The sequence below is a fragment of the Eubalaena glacialis genome, chromosome 5 (assembly GCF_028564815.1).
Source record: "Eubalaena glacialis isolate mEubGla1 chromosome 5, mEubGla1.1.hap2.+ XY, whole genome shotgun sequence".
Taxonomy (NCBI): Eukaryota; Metazoa; Chordata; class Mammalia; order Artiodactyla; family Balaenidae; genus Eubalaena; species Eubalaena glacialis.
This window is the reverse complement of record NC_083720.1, coordinates 104,847,552-104,869,065: the sequence shown is the minus strand read 5'-3', so window position 1 is coordinate 104,869,065 and position 21,514 is coordinate 104,847,552. Positions and strand designations below refer to the sequence as shown.

Below are 21,514 nucleotides of genomic sequence, written 5' to 3'. Positions count from 1 at the left end.
ACAAAGGAAACCATAAGCAAGGCAAAAAGACAACCCTCAAAATGGGAGAAAATATTTGCAAATGAAGCAACTGACAAAGGATTAATCTCCAAAATATACAAGCAGCTCATGGAGCTCAATATCAAAAAAAACAAACAACCCAATTAAAAAGCAGGAGGAAGACCTAAATAGACATTTCACCAAAGAAGACATACAGATGGCGAAGAGGCACATGAAAAGATGTTCAACATCACTAATTATTAGAGAAATGCAAATCAAAACTACAATGAGGTATCACCTCACACCAGTCAGAATGGCCATCACCAAAAAATCTACAGACAATAAATGCTGGAGAGGGTGTGGAGAAAAGGGAACCCTTTTGCACTGTTGGTGGGAATATAAATTGATACAGCCACTATGGAGCCAGTATGGAGGTTCCTTAAAAAACTAAAAATAGAACCACCATATGACCCAGCAATCCCACTACCGGGCATATACCCTGAGAAAACCATAATTCAAAAGGACACATGTACCCCAATGTTCATTGCAGCACTATTTACAATAGCCAGGCCATGGAAATAACCTAAATGTCCATCGATAGATGAATGGATAAAGAAGATGTGGCACATATATACAATGGAATATTACTCAGCCATAAAAAGGAATGAAATTGGGTCATTTGTAGAGATGTGGATGGACCTAGAGTCTGTCATACGGAGTGAAGTAAGCCAGAAAGAGAAAAACAAATATCCTATTAACGCATATATGTGGAATCTAGAAAAATGGTACAGATAAACCTATTTGTAGGGCAGGAATAGAGACGTAGACATTGAGAACGGACATGTGGACACAGCGGGGGAAGGGGAGGGTGGGACGAATTGGGAGATTAAGTTTGACATAAATACACTACCATGTGTAAAAATAGATAGCTAGCGGGAACCTGCTGTATAGCACAGGGAGCTCAGCTCGGTGCTCTGTGATGACCTAGATCGGGCAGGGTGGGGAAAGTGGGGGAGGGAGGTCCAAGTGGGAGGGGATATGGGGATATATGTATACATGTAGCTGATTCACTTCATTGTACATCAGAAACTAACACAACATTGTAAAGCAATTTTACTCCAATAAAAAAAAATAAAAACACTAAAAAAAATCATTATAAAATAAAGAAAAAAAAAGTTCAGCTCTTTGGTTTTCAAACCCTTGGCAGGTTATGAGGAACAAGTTAGAAGGAGACACAGAAGTCACTGAAGGTGGGAAAACTAACAGAGGTGGCAGCTTATCAGTGTATCTGAAAATAAAGGTAGAATCAGCAAAATTTAATACGTAAACATAAGAAGTCAGTTCTTATAGTGACTGAGTCATATAATGAATCACTTAGTCAAGACCAAGAGCTCTTCATACCTCAACAGACCCTGTGGGCCAAACAGAGTCTAAAGCTCACACTTATTTGTATCAGACACCCGTTAGGCAACATTGCAGACTGTCTGGACCTTCTCTGTCCTGGGGCTGTGGCCACTCATTCTCTGCAGTTCTCTGCACTCCAACTGGTTTCAGGTAGGTTCATCCCAACAGCGCCCTCCTCACGCCTGTGCCTCCTGCCTTGGGGCATCTCTGTTGGTGCTGGAGCCTGTGACACCTCTCAGCACCCATGCTCACAATCCTGAAGTTTGTGTGTGGTAGTGGTGGGGATGCGGGCAATGCAGAGGGGAGATGGTAGATGCACTCTTCCCTTCCTCCTCCCAGAGGCAATGTTCTGAGGCTCCATCACCCAAATGGCCTCTTGGAAGATGGCCCCACCAGTGTGAGGGATCAAGCCGGGGCCAGCTCAGTAACATACTCTCCTATCGGCCCCCCAACCTTCCCTGCTTTCCACATTCTGTTTCCCGGGGACTCAGCCCTCTTTATAAAATAATATCGTAGAACCTTCTGCCTTAAGCCTTCCTTTCGAGAAACCCAGGCTAAGACCCTCATCACCATCATGGAAAGTCAAGTTATTTCCATAAACTCTGATTAAGAAGGACCAAAAATGGGTAATGATTTCCACATACTATTTATTTATTTGGCACACAGAAATTTCCATTGTTTTTAATGGGGTATAATTGACACATTATATTAGTTTCAGGTGTACAACATAATGGTTCAATATTTGTAAATATTACAAAATGATCACTGCAAAAAGTCCAGTTAACATGCATCACCATACATAGTTACAAATCTTTTTCTCGTGATGAGAACTTTCAAGATCCATTCTCCTAGGTACTCTCAAGTATGCAACACAGGTACACAACACAGTATTATTAACTATCGTCACCATTCGGTACATTACCTCCCCAGGACTTATTCATTTTGTAATTGGAAATGTGTACCTTTTGGCCCCTTTCATGCAGAAATTTCCATTTTGATTCAATGAAATGTGTCCATCTTTTCCTTTGCCACATACAATTTAAAAGAAAGTTTGGGTAATTGAACATTTGTACTCTCAGCTTGCAGGAAAACTCAGCTGTCTAAAATGGTTGTCTTCTTGAGTCTTGACAGCACAGTTGTACTGAAGGGATGTTGAATAATGCAATAAGCACAGGTGAGAGGAGATTTATCAGGGTAGGCTTTCTGAAGGAAATCAGTCTTGAGCTGAGGTTTGAAGGCCTGGGGAGCTTTGGAAAGACAGTGCAGCTTGAATTTAGGAATGGAACCCATGGGCTACAAAGCATGCATTGTGCACAAGGGCCATTCCTCTTACATGCGAAATGAAGAAACCGTGTTAGGTCAGCCTGTTCATTTTTGCCCTCAACAAGGAAAATGGTCAGCTTACCCGATCAATTCAGCTGCAGCAGTTCATATTGATTATGAAAGTCACCAAAATGACTCCACTGGCTCCTTTCCTGCACAGAGACTGGCTGCTGGTGAGTAGCTTATCATTGATAGAGTTTTGGAATTAAACTTGCTCCCTTGGGTAGGGGAGGAGGGTTGTAGTCTGTCACTTGGTGATTGTCTTTTCAGCACAGGATCCACATGTGAGCACACACACACTGCTCTCTACACATGCACACACTGCTATCTACTGTCACTAATTCTTTAAAAATTTTTACTGCTAAAAAAAGGGAGGACAATCTCATTTTAAAAAGGACCACTCCAGGGACTTCCCTGGTGGCAGAGTGGTTAAGAATCCGCCTGCCAATGCAGGAGACACAGGTTTGAGCCCTTGTTCGGGAAGATCCCACGTGCCGCGAAGCAACTAAGCCCGTGAGCCACAACTACTGAACCTGAGCTCTAGAGCTCGCGAGCCACAACTACTGAGCCCACATGCTGCAACTACTGAAGCCTGTGCGCCTAGAGCCCATGCTCCGCAACAAGAGAAGCCACTGCAATGAGAAGCCCGCGCACCGTAACAAAGGATAGCCCCCGCTTGCCACAACCAGAGGAAGCCCACGCGCAGCAACAAAGACCCAACGCAGACAAAAATAAATAAATAAATAAATAAATTTATTTAAAAAAATAAAAATAAAAAGGACCACTCTTTAAAAAAAATAAAAGGACCACCCTTTAAATTGAATTAAATTTTTCTTACTTAAATCTTAGGCCAGATCCTAAAGGAAACAGAGAAAATCAAAGTTAAACAACAGCATCATCAAAGAAAAAAGTAGTTACCTTACTAATATATTGGGCTTTCATTCCTTTGGGAATTGACAATCTCTTTGAGAATTTGATAAAAGTTATGGACTTTGAACCCCATAAAAATGGGAATACACAAAAGAGTTTGCATACAACTTCATGGATCCCAGATTAGGGGAAATGGTTACGTTTTCTCCTGTGATGCTCAGTTTATCTCAGATAGAGTCAAAGTGGAATACAGTTTTAAGTGTGAAGTTTTAAGAGAGAAAGTGGACATGCAGTGACTTTGTTTAAAAATTATTTTGTAAATGATTGTAGTTGTTCATTTTAGTCATCCTATCCTGCATATCATCAGGAGTTAGTCTGTCGTTCCTATAACTTACTGAGAACGATTGATAACTAATCAGGAAGGGAGGGAGGAGAGTGGGAGGGAGGAAGGGCAGACAAAGAATCCTCAAGAGAGACCCAGAATGACATCCAGTCAAATCAACTTAAATTTCTGGAGAGGACTAGAGAAACTCTAAATATCAAACAATTACAAAGGTGAACTGATGCAATTGCTTTGGCCAAAGACAGATGGATGCTCATCGTGCAAGTCAACAATTCAGCTACTTACTGGGCACCTGCTGTGTTAACCAGCATTTTGTGTTCAAGGAACTACGAATGATGTGAATTAGATCAAAACAAATCCTGTCCTCAAAGAACTTGTCCTGTGCATATTATGATGGAATCAAAGCTTTGAAATGGGAAAAGTCCTTTTAACCTTCCTTACACGGTCTTAGCAATCAATATATGCCAGGGCATTTTTCTTCAAGCACTTGTTAATGAGGTAGGAATAATGCTCTTTTCTGCTAAAATTCTGAAATGATTATGTTTATCTTTTAAACCGCTGCCTAGTGAATTCATGCAAGCTGTTTGTACAAAGACAAATTAAATTCAAGTAGATGGATGCAGCTAACCTTCACATTCAGACCTCAAAAGCAAATAAAGCTGAAGTCGGAGAGAAAATAAAAATATGTCTTTTTTTCCCACGCATTGCAAGTTTCCGAAGGAGATGCTTTCATGGAGCAGCCGTTTGCCATCTCTGGTTCCTCCGTGGAAGGAATTATCCAGAAGATGAGGATTATGCATCTAGATAGTCTAATTAAAGATTTTCTTCTACAGGAATGCTTATCATGAAGTAGCACAGGGGAAGTGATGTCAAGACTAATTGAGGGTCAAAGACAAATATGGAGTGATTAAGATTTTCCGAGAATACTTCAAATGTGGCCATCATGAACACTTTCACTTAAAGACACTGAAGCACTGGAGAGGCAGACTCAAGGACACAGCCGCAAAGCCTATTTTCAACTTAAACAATTCAAAGAGTCTGGAAGATTTTCTGAAAAACTCCAAAAAGCTTCCCTATCAGCGGGCTTCCATCTTCAGAACTGCATCCAAACGAATCACATATTCCACCTCCTTGTGGTTGAAAACAGAGGAGACAAAAGAAGGAGAGAATGGTCCATGCATTTACAAGCTGCCAGGGCGGATCATCTGTCCTCTAAATTAATGTTTATGGTAAGCACCCAGATAATTTTGGCTGGTCCCCTACAAGATGCAAAAACTGTAGGGAAGATGAATTTCTGGCTCGGCTGTAAGTGAAATCACAAAACCAAACATATTTAATCAAGATGCTAGTGACAGCTCATTGCTCATAATTACGATACATTTGTGCACTATAATTTCCCTCTCACCCATTGTGTTTGCTTCTTTTCACACTTCCTGAGGCTGGCCCTGCTTGGAAGTCGGCAGGTCATTTCCCCTTCCTTCATGCTCTAATAGATTTCACTCTCAAGATCTCACACACCAGCACCTTCGGACTGCTGTGCTTAGGGTTAGTCAAGCAACAGGAAATGCTTGCAGACAGAGGACAGCAATTTCTTTTTCATCTAAAGAAAAATGAGAGTTTTAATATGCTTATCACACCCAGATTTGAAATATATATATATATATATGAAATCCCAAATTCTTTCTTCTCCATAGAACAAACTTTTGGTCTCAAGCCTGTCTTTAATGTTTCATGTGATCCAGTTTATTGGAATAAGCATATTCTTCAAAGCATTGAAAGGTTAGGGCCCATGTCACTATCTGTGTCCTCTAATCAAAGCTTACTTGGATGGGGGCGTGGCATGATGGCATTTGATTGTGCGAAAATGGACTTCTTATCTTCAGCTAAATGCTGAAAACCATCTTCCCACTGTGGTATTGGTATCATGAGGAACTGTGAGGTGGGAATTGAAAGGTTTCCAACACCCTATTCTTATAAGCTGTCACCTTAAAGCTCTAGGAAACTGCTCCAGAGTTACCTGTAAGGTGAGCTTGAGTGCTTTGGCTTCTGTGATTTTGGCTTAAACATGTGGGTCTCTGGTTTCAAATCTGTAAAGGAGAGCTACTCTTCCTTGGGTCGTTCTCAGGTTCATACCACCCCTTCTCTCTTTCTTCACCCCTTTCTTTTTCTTTCTCCCTTGATGATTTTAGGAGGCTTCTTCTATCTCCTATCTTTCCTATCAGATAACTCCCATCTGAGTGTTCACAGAAAGGAAGAAGCCACTCACATTCCAAACCAGGACCAAACCTGTTAGACTGGCTGTTAACCTTAAATACTGCCAAAAATTTACCATATTTGGCAGCTCAGAGAATAACCTAGCAGCTCATGCTCAGAAATCATTCATTTAAATCGGATGTAGGTAGCCTCACAGTGAAACCTGTTGGAAGCTGGGGGTTGGGTCCCAATGAGCACAAATGTCTTTCTTCGAGGTGTTGACCTTTATATACACAATTAAAAGCAGGTGGAACGTTTATTGTGCAGTTTGTGAGGGTTTTTTTTGTTTGTTTGTTTGTTTGTTTTGGGAAACCTTGGCATCTTATCTCTCATACTCTGAGCCCTACTGAAGTCACTGTAGTGTTTTTATTTTCCTGAGAAGCTGAGAACTCATCATTGACTAACCAGAGGATCATTCATGTAATCATTCCACAAATATTTAGGAGTGCCTGCTATGTGCGAGTCTCTGCGCTAGACTCTGAAGAGTCTGGCTTTCTGCTGGACTCTGCAGGCCCAGCAGTAGATCCATGTGGCAAGACAGGTTACCCAGAAGCTGCCTCCGAGATGGATGTTACATTGTAGAAAGTTTCCTGGAGAGTACTGGAAGGGTCACTGGGGTCAACACCTGTGGAAGAAGGGACCGAAACAGGATTGAGCAAGGGAAGAAGCTGAGCCTTGACTGATCTCAGTGGAGGCTTCAGCCAACCCTGTAGGGGCTCTGAAGTGGAGATGACTCTTCAGAGTCATGGTGAGTTGGGGCAATGGGACCCGGCCTGGGTAATGGACTACTGCCCTTATAGGTCAGTCACTGGATGGGGTTGTTGGAAGAGGACGTGACCTAGGGCAAGGCAGAGGCAGCACTGCCATCCACTGGGAGATGAAGCCCTCTGATCCTGAGAGGAGATCTGGATGGCACATCACAGTGTCTACTATGTTATACTAGAAGGCTTTCAGCTACCCCACAGGAGATCTTGACCTGCCTGGCTTGTCTCAGACTAAGACCTCAGCGATAAAGCCACTCTAGGGTCGCTTAGTTTTGTGGCTCCACAGCATATTCAAGAGGCTTTCCATCTCTCTGCTCTGTCAACCTAAGGGGTCTACTTTTTTCTGAGTCTTCTTCCTGTCATAGTCACGCATGGCTGGAGCAGGGCCAGGAGTCACTGTGAAAAAAGAGATGCCGTCTTTGCCTCTGAGCTCTTTCTGTTATCAAGGAAAATATTCCTTCATCTCTCTCTCTCTTTTTTTATTGCCGTAAAATATACACAACATAGTATTTATCATTTTAACCACTCATAAGTGTACATTTCTGTGGCATTAAGTACAATTCACAGTGTTGTATAACTATCACCACTATCTATACCCAAAACTTTTTCATCATTCCCCAAAAAACTCTATACCCATTAAGCAATAACGTCCCTCTTCCTTTCCCCTTCCCTCCAGTTCCTGGGACTTCTAGTCTACTTTCTCTTCCTATGAATTTGCCTATTCTAGGTTCCTCGTATGAGTGGAATCATAACAATATTTGTCCTTCTGTGCCTGGTTTATTTCATTAAGCATGTTTTCAAGTTTCATCCATGTTGTAACGTATATCAAAAATGTGTTCCTTTTTATGGCTGAATAATGTTCCATAGTATGGATAGACAGCATTTTGTTTATCCATTCATCTATTAATGGACCCTTGGGTTGTTTCCACATTTCGGCTATTGTGAATAATGTTTCTGTGAACATTGGTGGGCTAATACCTGTTCAAGTCCCTGCCTTCCAACTGTCTGAATAGATACGTAGGAGTGGAATTGCTGGATGTTTCACCTTCTGAGAAACTGCTTTATGCAGCAGCTGCGCCACTTTACATTCCCACCAATGATGCTAAGGCTTCCGATTTCCCTACATCTTCACTAACACTTGTTATCTCCCTTTCAAAAAATTGTAGCCATCCTTTCCCTCATATCTTATTGGCCACTACTGCCCAATTCCCAAATTTATTATTGGCAAAGTGAATGAGATCAACGTTGACTGCCTGAAACCAATCAGGACCCATGTCCACAAAGGACATGGCTGCAGGGAGGACAGTTGGGTATCTGAACAATATCAGGGCATTTCAGCAAGAGAGAAAGGGTGGGGTGGATTATAGGGAGGCCATGATCAATGTTTGTAATGGAGAGGCTTTAAAAATATCAGTGCCCAGGCCACAAATTCGGATTCAGTTGGATTCTGTTGGTCTACAGTGGGTTCCCAACATCAGTCATTTTTAAATGTTCACCCAGTTGATTCTAACGTGCAGTTAGGGTTGAGGCCACTGATCTGGCAGGTGAGACTGCCCGCTAAGCCAGCAAGTATTTATGAATACTGAGAGTTGAGAAGTACAACATGCTGAGGCACCTTGCCTGGTCCAAGGGGACCATGGAAATCCCCCAAGAGGGAAGAACCTTTAGACTGATGATAACTGAAAAAGTCAAGTCAGCCAGGCTGGGGGAAGAGTGTCATAGATACAGGGACAGAAAGAAGGTGGTGCCCAAGGAATGGGAAGAAGCTCAGTCTAGCTGGAGTGGACAACGTGTCTATTTCTGACCTTGAAGAGACAGTATTTTTACTTAAAGATGTGCAATTCATGAGGCAACAGCTAGATTACACACTCCGACCCAGTTTACCTCTCCCCTATGACCTTCTCCTGGTAAGCTGAGTAAGTAGCAGGTTATACTTAGAGGGAGCAGACAATTAGGTTTAAGAACTGAATTTGAAGCTTGCCTATGTTCTGCACAACCAGTGTGGCCTTGGAGAAGTCTCATGACCTCTTTGGATCTCCGTAAATGTCCTACAAAGGTGAGGTTATAAAAAGTATCTCATAGGACTATTGTGGAATTCAAACGAGAAAATATATATATGTGAGTGGCATGCATTCATATACTGATGCATTCCAAATATCTCTTCCCATCAAAACCTATCTCTAGATAATTTCTGAACTCCAGACCTGTCTGTCGAGCTGCCCATTGGACATTGCCCCTTGAACGTCTAATGGGCATCTGCCACTTGACATGTCTAAGACTGAGCTCCTCCATCCTTCCCCACATCAGCTAATGGCATCTCCATCCTTGATGTCACCCTTGACTCCTTTCTCTCCAACATCCAGTCTGTTAACAAGTCCTGTCACTCTACTTTCAAAATATATCCAGAATTTGACTGTTTCTCACACCTGCCACCACTATCCTGGTTCAAGCCAATGCCCTCTCTTGCCTAGGCTTTGTAGCAGCCTCCTAATTGCCTCCTGGCTTCTGCCCTCCCCTACAGTCCCTTCTCAACACAACACTCAGAATGATAAGTCCAATCACACCACTCCTTTAATCAAAACCTGACCAGGGCTCCATCTCAAAGTAAAGGGTGAAACCCTTATGATGACCTACAAGCCCTTCCATGATGTGGTCCACCATTATTCTCTTATCTCCTACAGTTCTTCCCTTTGTTCTTCTGCTCCAGACCCAATGCTCCTGCTCTTCCCAGAATGTGACAGGAACATTTCTGCCTCAGGGCCTTTGCACTTGTGGTTTCCTCTGCCTGGAATCCTCTGTCCTATTTAGCCACATGTCTAACTTCTCACTTCCGTCAAGTCTTTACTTAAAAGCTACAGTGTCAGGAAGTCCTTCCCTAGACACCCTATTTAAAATTTCAACACCTGCCCTTGATGTCATATTCTTCTTCTTTGCTTTATTTTTTTCTTTAGTATTTACCACTAGCATGCTCTATATTTTATTTATTTATATTGTTTATTAGCTTTCTTTCCTACCAGAATATATATATGCATATGAGGATATATATATATAAAGTCTCCCTACCAAAATACCCCTGCTCCCCAGGGCAGGGATTTTTGTTTGTTTTTTACACTTTATATCTCCAATGCTAGGACAGTACCTGGCACATAGTAGGCACTCAATAAATTTGTCAGTACCGCATTTTACAAAAGAGAAACCTGAGGTTCACTGTGATTAAATAATTTACTCAAGATCACACAGAAAGACAGTGGCAGAGTTGGGTAGTTAACTGTTCTATGATGCTTTACAACATAAGAAACCCATTTAGCAAAAAAAGCAATATCAGTGGCCCCTCTCCAGTCTTCCTCCCTACCACCAGCTAAAGAAAGAAAATATTTCAATGAGGAAGGATTAGGGGTGGAAACTTTGTGGTGTTGCCCTGTGGACCCTTGGCTAGGGTGCCCAGATTTGAGTGTTCTTAAGCAAGGAAGCAGGGGAGCCATCTCAGCACTTGTTCTGAGGCAAGAAGGCCAGTGACTGTAATTAAATGAAGACCAGGGGGAAGGGTACTCGGCTGCACAGGAAGATACGCTGAGTCCATTTGAAACGGTTGGGGAGAGTTTTTTACACAGTTATCAGCATCAAGCCCCGTCTCACTGGCAATCCCACCCAGACTCACTGTGCCCCCTAAAAATTCCTTCCTCTTCCATCCATTGCATTGAACACACAAAGAGAAACCCTAGCAGAATACAGGCCGAGCAGTCAGAGAGCAACCCTATAGTTAGATGTGCTAAAGCTTTGTTGGAATGAGGGCAGTGATTTTTAAAGAGCATCTTGTTTTGAGGAAGAGAGAATTTGGTGGGACAGTGGTTGTGTTAGCAGGCAAGGCCTTTTTCTCCTCCCACTTGGGAAGCCCCATTGCTGGCCCTCTCCCTCCATGGGGACCCAGCCCCCTCTGGGAAGTGGAGCTTCTAGAACCAGAGCCCAGGCAGGCAGAAGGCTTCCCTAAGAGTTGAGAAGGAGGAAGCAGCGGCAGGGCATGAGTGGAAGCCGAAGCCTGCAGGCTGCAGTCAAACCAGAGACGGTGGATTCCATAGGGTCGGGGCAGAGCAGAGTCAGAGCAGGGGCCGGGGGAACCATGGCTCCTCTGAGCCACAGCATCCTCATTGCCAGAGTGTGTCCATCCTGAGTCTGCGGTGAAGAGTAAGTGAGAGACAGCCTGTGGCATGCTTAGCCTGGCATCCAGCACCGAGCTAGCTGTCAGTACGTGATTTCTGTCTCCTTTCCAGGGGCAAAATGAGGACTAGGAGCTCAGAGCAGGACTAGGAGAGGCTCTTTGCAAAGGTACTGGGTTGCAACCCAGAGAGTGGAGGAAGAGAAGGAACCACTTAAGTTGCAGAATGCCTCTGTGGGCAGCGTTCAGCTGCCTCCTGTGCTCCGTAGAGGTGCCCTCGAGGAGCAGCCGCAGCAGGCCGTTGCCTCTGGGCTTCCCTTCAGAGCCTCTGCCTCTTCACAGGCACTCACACCAGTCCCCAGGGCCCTTGGTCAGGGCCCGTGTGCTTCACCCGGATCCCCTCTTCAGCTGATGCCCCCACCCCTGGCTGTGGTCCTTTCTAGGGGTTGCCCTTGCCCACATGTTCACCCAGCCCAGGAGGCACCCTGAGGCCAGTGGCGGATGATGAGGTGATACCTTACAATGCGGGGCAGCTCTAAGAGAGCCATCCAGCCCCACTGGATCTGCTGAAGCTCACTGTGGGTGGGCTTCTGCCTGGGCCCATCCTGCCTTCCTCCCTTCCTTATATGCATCTCCCAAAAGCCCGCTCCAAAAGCCTTCTGCACGGGACTCCGGGAGCCCAACCTCAGACCACCAGTGCCTCCACTGTCTGTTGTCTTTGCCCCTCCAACCACACCCTCTCATCTGACCTCCCGGGCACCCTCCTTCCACTAAAATGCAGTCATATTGTATGCCAACGACTGGAAAATGGGTGCTGAGGGGTTAATATGTTGCCCAATAAAAACAGTGATAATTATATGGGAACCAACCTTCACATGCAGCTAGCAATCTGCGAAACACACTTACGTACACGATTTTATTTGCAAAGCAGAATAGCATGATAGTCTCCGAAATGCTTCTGCCTGGATTTGAATCTTGGTCCTACTACTTATTAGTCTTGTGACCCTGGCCCATCTACATAACCTTTCCAGTGCTCAATTTCCCCATCTGTAAAATGAGGATATTAATGGTCCCCTCCTCCTAAAGTTTTTGTTAGAATTAAATGAGCCAGTACACGGACAGGTTTCGGAATAGCCATGACACATAGTAAGCACATAGTATGCATTAGTTATTAGTATTTGATCCTCGCAAGAACCCCAGGAGGTATTATAATTACTGCCTGTGTTGGACACCTCTCATGCCCACCTCGTATTCTCAGCCCACCTTTTCACTCCAGCTGTTCCTGCAGCCACCTGGTGGCACAGGTGTAACCCAACGGCACCTTGCTCAGCTGTACTGCTTATTTCTTACTTCCTGCCCTGGCTTCTCTGCCACCATCACCTGAGATGCCCGTGGACCACACTCAGCCATTCTGACCCAAGCAAATCTGGAAGTGTGAGAGAGCTGACATCCCATGGGGACCCTTTGACCAAGGAAGAGTTGGAGCCAACGGGAAAACAGTGCCTTCTTTCATTCCTTGAGAGAATAATTCTGAGGTATAATGTGTCCCATCAAGGTCCAAGTTCAGTTGCCTGTAGCAGTGGGCACCCCCTTCTTGACTTTCCCTTCTTTCGTTTCCCACTTCCCAGCTGCCTATTCCTCTCTCTTGAGCTCACTTCCCCAAATAAACTACCCACGTACAAGCCCTTGCCTCATGCTCTTCTTTGGGGAACCATCTAGCTGTGAACAAGAGGAGAGTGAAAGAATAAAAAGAGGCTTGTTTTGCATCCAGAATCAGATCTGGACTCAAGGCCAAAGCCTTCCACCTCCCTAGTCTCATTTCGTCACACTGTGCCCCCTCCCTGTTTATACATGTGCATCTTAACAGACGCCTTCCAGAAGCTTGGTCAGTTGAAGGCAGGTCAGGGAGGAATCAGCTATGAACGGGCAGCTTTGGACATTTTCATTTCAGAGCCCCTTTCCTGTCCGTACTTAGAGCTGGTCCTACACAGCCGGGGGTTTCACCTGACTGGGGCCTGGGGCAGAGACTGTGTCAAATTTGTCTTTGTACCACTAGTACTCAGGGCCTGGCTTACGGGAGGTGCTCAGGGAACGTTCGCTGGATGAACAGACCCAGCAATCCAACTATTGATGGTTTCTTTTTAATTTTTACTTTTTATGTGGCTGTGCCTGTTCCTGTACTTAGTTTATTTTTAGCCGGTTTGGAATGTAATCTCAGAGGGACAGAGAACGTTTTAGGGAAGGGGTTGTTCACCTTTTATCAAGCTAAGTTAGTACAGAATCACGTGCCTGAAAATTATTCAAGGAGTACAGGATATTTCTTGAAATTATTGAAAAAAACCTGATTGTCAGGTTGACTGACTGATGAAAGAAACAAAAGCTGTCAAACTGCGGCTTGGAGGACAAATGCAGCTTTAAGATGCATGGGTTTCATGATTTTATATTGAAATTCTGAAGTATGCTGTGGGTCCTTCCACTTCCTATAGCTTCTGCCTGCCCTAATTCTCAAATTTGTGTTACCTGCCTAGCCCTTGTAGGTATATGGGTTTGTGACCCCCATACAGAGCGACACACAACAGGGTACAAGAGCTGAAGGAGTTGAGCAGCACCCTTCCTGACTTTCCCTGTAGCTTGCTCACCTATCCCTGCCACCATCAACAGGTGCCCAATGATAGCACGACATCCTGCCTTCCAGGTACTACAAGATCACCGTGGTGCTCATGTGCTTCATGGTCCCCACACTGGTGCCCTGGTGCATCTGGGGAGAGAGTCTGTGGAATTCCTACTTCCTGGCCTCCATCCTCCGCTACACCATCTCACTCAATGTCACCTGGCTGGTCAACAGTGTCGCCCACATGTACGGAAACCGGCCCTATGACAAGAATATCAGCCCTCGGCAGAACCCGCTCGTCACCCTGGGCGCCATCGGTGAGTGTGGGGTGGGAGCCAATGGGGGGAGTGGCAGCTCAGATCTTCTTGGCTTCTCAGTGGTTTTGTGGAATTTGTAAAGAGAGGCAATGGAGTGGAGTAAACTGGAATGAACTCGGGCTTTGGCGTTAGAATCCAAGCCACTTACTCTCTCTGATTTACAGTTTTCTTACCTGTGAAATGGGAACAGGAATGCCTGCTTCACAGGGGTGTTACGAGAATTAACTAAGATACTATACGTAAACTGCTTAGTACAGTGCCTGGTACATAGTAGGTGATCAATCATTAGTAGCTATTTATTTTTCCCATGGAAATTTCCCTAAAGGAGGAGTAGCAGTTGATGTCTCTCTCAAACTGCCCTGACCGCTCTAGCCTCAGCTGTCCATCATTTGGCTGACCTTAAAAATAAATAAATTAATTAAAAGGCCTGCAAACAGAGGAATGGGGAGAATCGGGACCTTGGCGTCTCGTGGTCCCACAGAATGGTTAAGAGCAAGGCTTCTGGAGTCCGACAGGTTTGGTTGAGTCTTGGTTCCTCCACCTACTCTCTGGGCAAGTTATCTAGCTCCTCCATACCGTGTGCTCTCATCTGTAAAGTGGGGATAATATATAGTAGCATTGACCTCCGCCTGGGGTCGCCAGAGGGTTAGATGAGTTAATACACACTGTTTGCACATACTGTTTGCAGCAGTGCTTAGCAGGAAACAAGCCTTCGGGGATGTTGTTTTTCTTACTAGCCGCATGGTCTTAGGCAAGTTACTTGTCCCTTCTGTGCATTTCCATCCTCATTTTAAAATGGGGATAGGGCTTCCCTGGTGGCGCAGTGGTTGAGAATCTGCCTGCCAATGCGGGGGACACGGGTTCGAGCCCTGGTCCGGGAGGATCCCACATGCCGCGGAGCAACTGGGCCCGTGAGCCACAACTACTGAGCCTGCGCATCTGGAGCCTGTGCTCCGCAACAAGAGAGGCCGTGACAGTGAGAGGCCCGCGCACCGCGATGAAGCGTGGCCCCCACTCGCTGCAACTAGAGAAAACCCTCGCACAGAAACGAAGACCCAACACAGCCAAAAATAAATAAATAAATAAATAAATAAATAATAAATTTATAAAATGGGGATAATCATAGCAGCTAGTTTAGCTATGTGAGGATTATAGGCATTAATACCCTTTGAAGAATTTAGCATGGTGGCTGGCACACAGTAAGTGATTAATAAATGATAGCTGTATCTTGATAGAAGCAACTCAGTCTCCTGGGTAACCTGAGCCTTGAGCACAGAGATCAAACCCAGGAAGGGAGGTTCCTGCTGTTAAGTTGAAACAGTCTCTGCATCCCTCTGCCATGGGTTTCTGCCATCATGGTGTTAGGGTCACCCATTTATTAAGACCCCAGGGATCTTGTGTTGACAAGAGCAATATAAGGTGGAATAAACACCAAATTTAGCTATGGGAATAACTGGATAAGCAGAGAGAAAAGTGTGAGTTTCCTGATCCCTCCTATTGTTTTTCCTCCTCTCACTCTTCATCTTCTATAAGAATTGTAATGAGGGGAGCCACATCCAGTGGTAACTCTGAGAGCAGACGGGAGTGGGCACTCTGGGACTGTTACCATCTTACATAGGGGCTGGTGGGCCAGGGAACCCAAAGAATGAGGCCATGGCACAGGCCCTGAAGAGCTGGGTGCTGGTTTGAAGCTTGTCCAGGTCAACACTGGACTCTCAAATCAGCTTTCTTGATAAAGGTCCTTGGAAGACTCTTATTACACCCACTGTATGATAGATTGGGGAATACATCCAGAGTTCTTAGAACAGTGCCTGTTTCTGAAAATAGGGGGAAACTCTAGTACTCTAGTCTAGGAATGATGAGGGTGGAGGGGCAGGGTAGAAAAGACTTAAATTAAACAGAAAATTGCAGACAACAGACCGATACATCTGATGTACTCATTGTAGAGTAGAATCTTTCAAATGTGGTCAATAGAAGAACTGTATGATGACCAGTAGCCACTTAAGAAGTAAAGGAGGAATCTGGCAGTTCCTTGAATGGTTAAAAATAGTTACTATATGACCCAGCAACTCCACTCCTAGATTTATACCCAAGAGAAATGAAAATGTATGTCCACATGAAAACTTGTTTATGAGTGTTCATAGCAACATTATTTATTTATAACAGCTAAAACGTGTCCCTCAACTGATGAATGGATAAATACAATGTGGTATATCCATACAGTGGAGTACTCTTCAGCAATAAAAAGAAATGAAGTACTGATATCCGCTACAACCTTGAAAACATTATGCTAAGTGAAAGAAGCCAGTTACAAAGGATTACATATTGTATGATTTCATTTATATGAAATATTCAGAATAAGCCAATCTATAGAGATTGTATTAGTAAAAGTGAGAAACAGAAACAGTATATGTATAAATATATGCAAATAAATATATATATAATATTGCTCATAATCTCTGTCTATATATACATATATACAGAAACAGTAGGATATCTGTATCTATATAAATGTAGATGTATTCTGTTTGTGCATGTGTGTGTGTGTGTGTGTGTGTGTGTGTGTGTGTGTGTTTACGGGGGGGGGCGGGGAGCGAGAGAGAGAGAGAGAGAGAGAGAGAGAGAGAGAGCGAGAGAGAGAGAGAGTTTTATTTTGAGGAATTGGCTCATGCGATTATGGAGGCTAAGTCCCACCATCTGCCGTCTGCAAGCGGGAGACCCAGGAAAGCCAGTGGTATAATTAAGTCTGAGTCTGAAGGCCTGAGAACCAGGGTAGCTGATGATGCAAATGCCAGTCAGAGGGCAGGAGAAGATGAGATAGACGTTCAATCAGTGAGTCAGGAAAATGGGAGCAAATTCCTCCTTGCTCCACCACTGGTTCTATTCAGGCCCTTAAGGGATTGGCTGATGCCCACTCACATTGAGGAGGACCATCTACATTACTGAGTCCACTGCTTCAAATGCTAATCTCATCCAGAAACGCCCTCACAGACACACCCAGAAATAAAGTTTAATCTGGGCACTCCTTGGCCAGTCAAGTTAACATGTAAAATTAACCAACACAGAGAAAGAAAGAAGGGCTGGAGGGAGGGGGGATGGTTAGGGGTCAACAGCTAAGGGGAGTGGGGTGTCTTTTTAGGTAATGAAAATGCTATAAAATTCATTGTGGTGATGCATTCACAGCTCAGTGGATACACCAAAAGCCATTAAATTGTATTCTTTACATGGGTGAATTGCATGGTAAATTATATCTCAATAAAGCTGTTTTTTAAAAAAAAAAACAAATGAAAGAAGCTGTGAGATTTCTCCTGAAAACAGCTTAGTCGGGGGAAAAAGTAAGGGAGGAAAAGCTATTCACTGTGAGGGGTAGAATAATATATAGGCAGATTTTGGATATTTAAAGATCCAACTCCTTAATTCACTCACCTATCAGAATGATTATCATTTATCTCTTCCAAGCTCTTCCAAGAAGTCTTCCTTTAATTACTTCAGTCCACAGAGGCTATTTTCCTTTTACGAACATACATCAAAATGATGATCTGTTATCAGCCATTTGGCACTTAGCTTAAGAAGTACAACTCTGAAGTCGTGGGAGCATGCCACCAATCCACAGGGAAAATTACTCTTGAGACTTTGTGCTGATTATTGTTATTTTTCTGTTCCTATTGAGTTTGTCTAGCCAGTTGAGTGAACGCTTCCTAAGGGCAGAAAGCAAGTAAGTCTTCTGCTCCCCACTGGAGCCTGACACTGTGTCTTGCAATAAATGAGTGATTTTTAGAAAGCTCTACTGAGAGATGCTGATTGGGTTATTTCAAGCCCACTTTGTCTTCCAGGTGAAGGCTTCCATAACTACCATCACACCTTTCCCTTTGACTACTCTGCGAGTGAATTTGGCTTAAATTTCAACCCAACCACCTGGTTCATTGACTTCATGTGTTGGCTGGGGCTGGCCACTGACCGCAAACGGGCAACCAAGCCGATGATCGAAGCCCGGAAAGCCAGAACTGGAGAGGGCAGCGCCTGACCCTGGAACCGCTATCCACGTCCTCTGTCAACGCCTCGGTTCATGGTCTTTTTGTTACTACACTTCTCTTGTTCATTGGATCGTGGGAGGGGGTACAGGGTGGGGAGGGAACGGAGTCTACGCGGTTTGGGAATTTTTTGTTCGTCTCAAAATAATGTCAAGATACAACTCTCAATGAAAAGAATTTTTTAAAAGTCAGTGTAACTATGATTTAACACTAGAACGTAGATGTGATTTAATCGCTGTAGCTACAATATGTCAAACATACATCATCATGTGCTTGTACGAGATGTTAACCCTGACAGGAGGAGGGAATTTAATATTCTTTCAGTGCGATTCAGGAGAGCCTTGTTTTCTTTTTCTACCAGTTAACCCAACATTATTTTTAAACAGACTATCTGAAGGATCAGAGAGGCAGGGTAGAAGACAAAAGAGAGGGTCTAAATAGTAAAGAATGTTTGTGTTTTGTAATTACTGTGTGTTTGTGTGTTGTTATTTTTAAGGAAGAGAATTGAAAACGTAAAAAAATGAGAGCACAGGATATGGCTCTCTTGTTTTTTTGCCCTGTTTCCAGCTTGTCAATGCTCCACTGCCTTTGCTTCAAGAGATATGTTCACTGCTCAGCTAGTTTTGTGTCCCGAGCTGTACACCCAGCTGACCCTATAAGTCAGTGCCTGTTTAAGTGTTTGATTTTGTTCTCTTTGCTATTGTCATTTTAAGGTGTATAACTCAGAAGTGCCAGACATCAAATTAAGCTCAAATGAAACTCTCATTTAAATGTTTAGACACCTAATTTATATTCTAATTGTTCCCAGCCACTGATGCATGTACTTTATCTACTTCTGCTAAATAAGCATATTAATTTTCCACACCAGGCAATCAGATCTTAATAACCAATAGTTATCTAGAACTCAGTGTCTACAAATGTTTCACCTGCATGCAGCCTTCACTGAACTTGCAGCAAGACATAAAGTGACCATTATGTAGCTTCTGGATTTAAGAAAAATTTGTGTGTTAAGTTGCCTTGTAAAGAGCATGCCAAATTAATGGGACAGCTTTCCGCTTTGTGTTAGATGTTAGAGCAAAAGAAAGCCTTATAGTGTTGGCATCAGAGCACTTCGAACATAGTGCTTCAAAGATAGGGAAGATGTAGGGTTTAAATTTAAATTTTAAATTTTTGAAAAAGAAGTGATGCCAATCAGAAATTGTCATAATAAAGTACTTCATCCAGCAGGTGTTTAGCAGTGTTATTTTTGCCACTTATAATGTGTAAACTATGAGTGATTTACAATAAATGATTAAGAATTCATTGGTGTTCTTGACCAGATACTTAAATCTTTTTTTTTTTTTTTTTAATTCGGCCGTGCCGCACCGCATGTAGGATCTTAGTTCCCCTACCAGGGATGAAACCCACGCCCCCTGCAGTGGAAGTGTGAAGTCTTAACCACTGGACTGTCAGGGAAGTCCCCAACCAGATACTTATATCTTGTTGGAATGTCCCTCAAGGGTGCCTGATGCTTTATGATGATCACATACTTCACGTTTGAGTTGGGCTCTGGGCTAACAACAGCCCCTAAGACCAGACCTTTCCTATCCCAACAGCATAACCAGAAGGAAAGTCAGCAGGTTTTATGTGGAATGCAGAACCCCCAGTGGTATCATTTCCACTCACCAACACTGTCGCTTGTACTGCTTCCAGCTGACAAAAGGGAACCCAACACCTACATGTCACCCAAAAGAGCATGAAGAATACTTTCCTCCCCAGAGCCCTGCCAGGACCCCCAGCAGTGACCAGAGGTGGGGGAGATGGACTCAACTTTCACTCCAACCCTGCCTCTCTCAGCTTTGCCCCTCCCTGTGCTGCCTCACTCTTTGCCCATCTTTTGTCCCAAAGCAGCTGTGCCCCTGCCATCAGCTATAGACGTCTTAGCCTGTCTGCACTTGAGCGGGAGTCCAGCCTTCGGTGGGTGCCGGACCAGACTTCATTTGTAAAGACACTTACAAGGCATTTTTCAGCTGCTTTTGTATTCCGGTTACATATTGCTAAGACCTTGTATGGAGTGTTGGTAGAGTGTAGATGTATTCCAAGATGAGTTTGTGTCAGCCTGAACTAAAATGACCCTGATTGGGAAAGTTTCTGTGAACATTTGACCCCTAAAAGTACTAAACTTATTTGCTTGTCCATTAATAGAAAAGGTTACATTTGGAACAGCTGTTTGGAATCTTCTCACAAAAGGAGGCTGTTCCACAGCTAATCCAAATAAATCCAGAACCTCACTCCTCTGAACCTGAGTGCCACGTCTTTATCAGCAGTACCCATGAATGAGATAAGGACGGCGATGATGTTGATGGAGTGCATGAAGTTTAGAGCACGCTAGAGTCTTCCATATTCATATCCCCTGTATGTCTCAGCAGCATCTAAGAGTGCAGTTTTCTCATCTGCAAAGGGAAGGGATGAAACCAGACTGTCTCAGGTCCCACCCAGCCCTAACATTCACTGGCAACAGCAGAGATGGGAATATGTCTGCATTCAGATTTCAAACACCTCTCAAGTTACTGCCTTTCTAGGCTCTGGGAGGTCAAAATTGAGGGGGAATAATTGAGTCTGAGCAGGAGACCACTGTCTGAGGCCAAAAGGATATGTTCTCGGTAAAAATAGTGCATGTGTCTCATTTATTCCCAAAATATGATGAAGCAATAAAAATAAATATAATCCATGAAAAATAACTTAATGAAAAAAAGTACTCCAGCTTCGTGGAGTAGTAGAAATAGCACTGTACTCAGAGACCCGAGTTAGAATTCTCTTTTTTTCCAACTGAGACGAACTTGACATATAACATTATATTAGTTTCAGATGTAGAACTTTGTACTTTGGTATTTGTATATACTACAGAATGATCACCACAATAAGTCTAGTTAACACCCATCACCACACATAGTTACAAATTTTTTTTCTTGTGATGAGAACTTTTAAGATCTACCCTCTTACCCACTTTCAAATATACAGTACAGTGTTATTAACTCTAGTCACCATGCTGTACATTACATCTCCAGGACTTATTTAGCTTATAACCGGAAGTTTATACCTTTCGACCACCTTCACCCATTTCCACCACACCCCTCACCAATCTGTTCTCTTTATCTATGAGCCTCTAGGGTTTTTTTTTTTTTTTTTAGATTCTAGTATACGTATAAATGAGATCATACAGTAATTGTCTTTCTCTGTCTGACATATTTCACTTAGCATAATGCCCTTAAGGTCCATTTATGTTGTCACAAATGGCAGTTTTGAATTCTAACTCTTGGTCTAACTTGCTGTGTTTTCAGGCTGACCCACATGGAAGCGCCATTTGCTAACCCACTGCGCTTCTCTGAATCTCAGTGTCCTCATCCACAAAATAGGAACAGTAACACTTATGCATCAGAGAAACCCGGACGCCCTGAACACAGGGCCTGGCACCTCGTAGACCCCC

At 43.7% G+C, this 21,514-nt stretch overlaps 1 protein-coding gene across 1 annotated transcript in view; it reads left to right on the top strand.

The window, feature by feature from the left end:
• Positions 1–18,121, top strand: part of SCD5 (stearoyl-CoA desaturase 5) — a 162,414-nt gene extending 144,293 nt beyond the window's left edge. The window contains exons 4-5 of the mRNA XM_061191531.1: positions 13,785–14,017; positions 17,851–18,121. Coding sequence (XP_061047514.1) covers positions 13,785–14,017; positions 17,851–18,041 — 424 coding nt within the window. The 3' untranslated portion in view covers positions 18,042–18,121. The remainder of the gene's footprint in view (positions 1–13,784; positions 14,018–17,850) is intronic.
• The last annotated feature ends 3,393 nt before the right edge of the window (positions 18,122–21,514 follow it).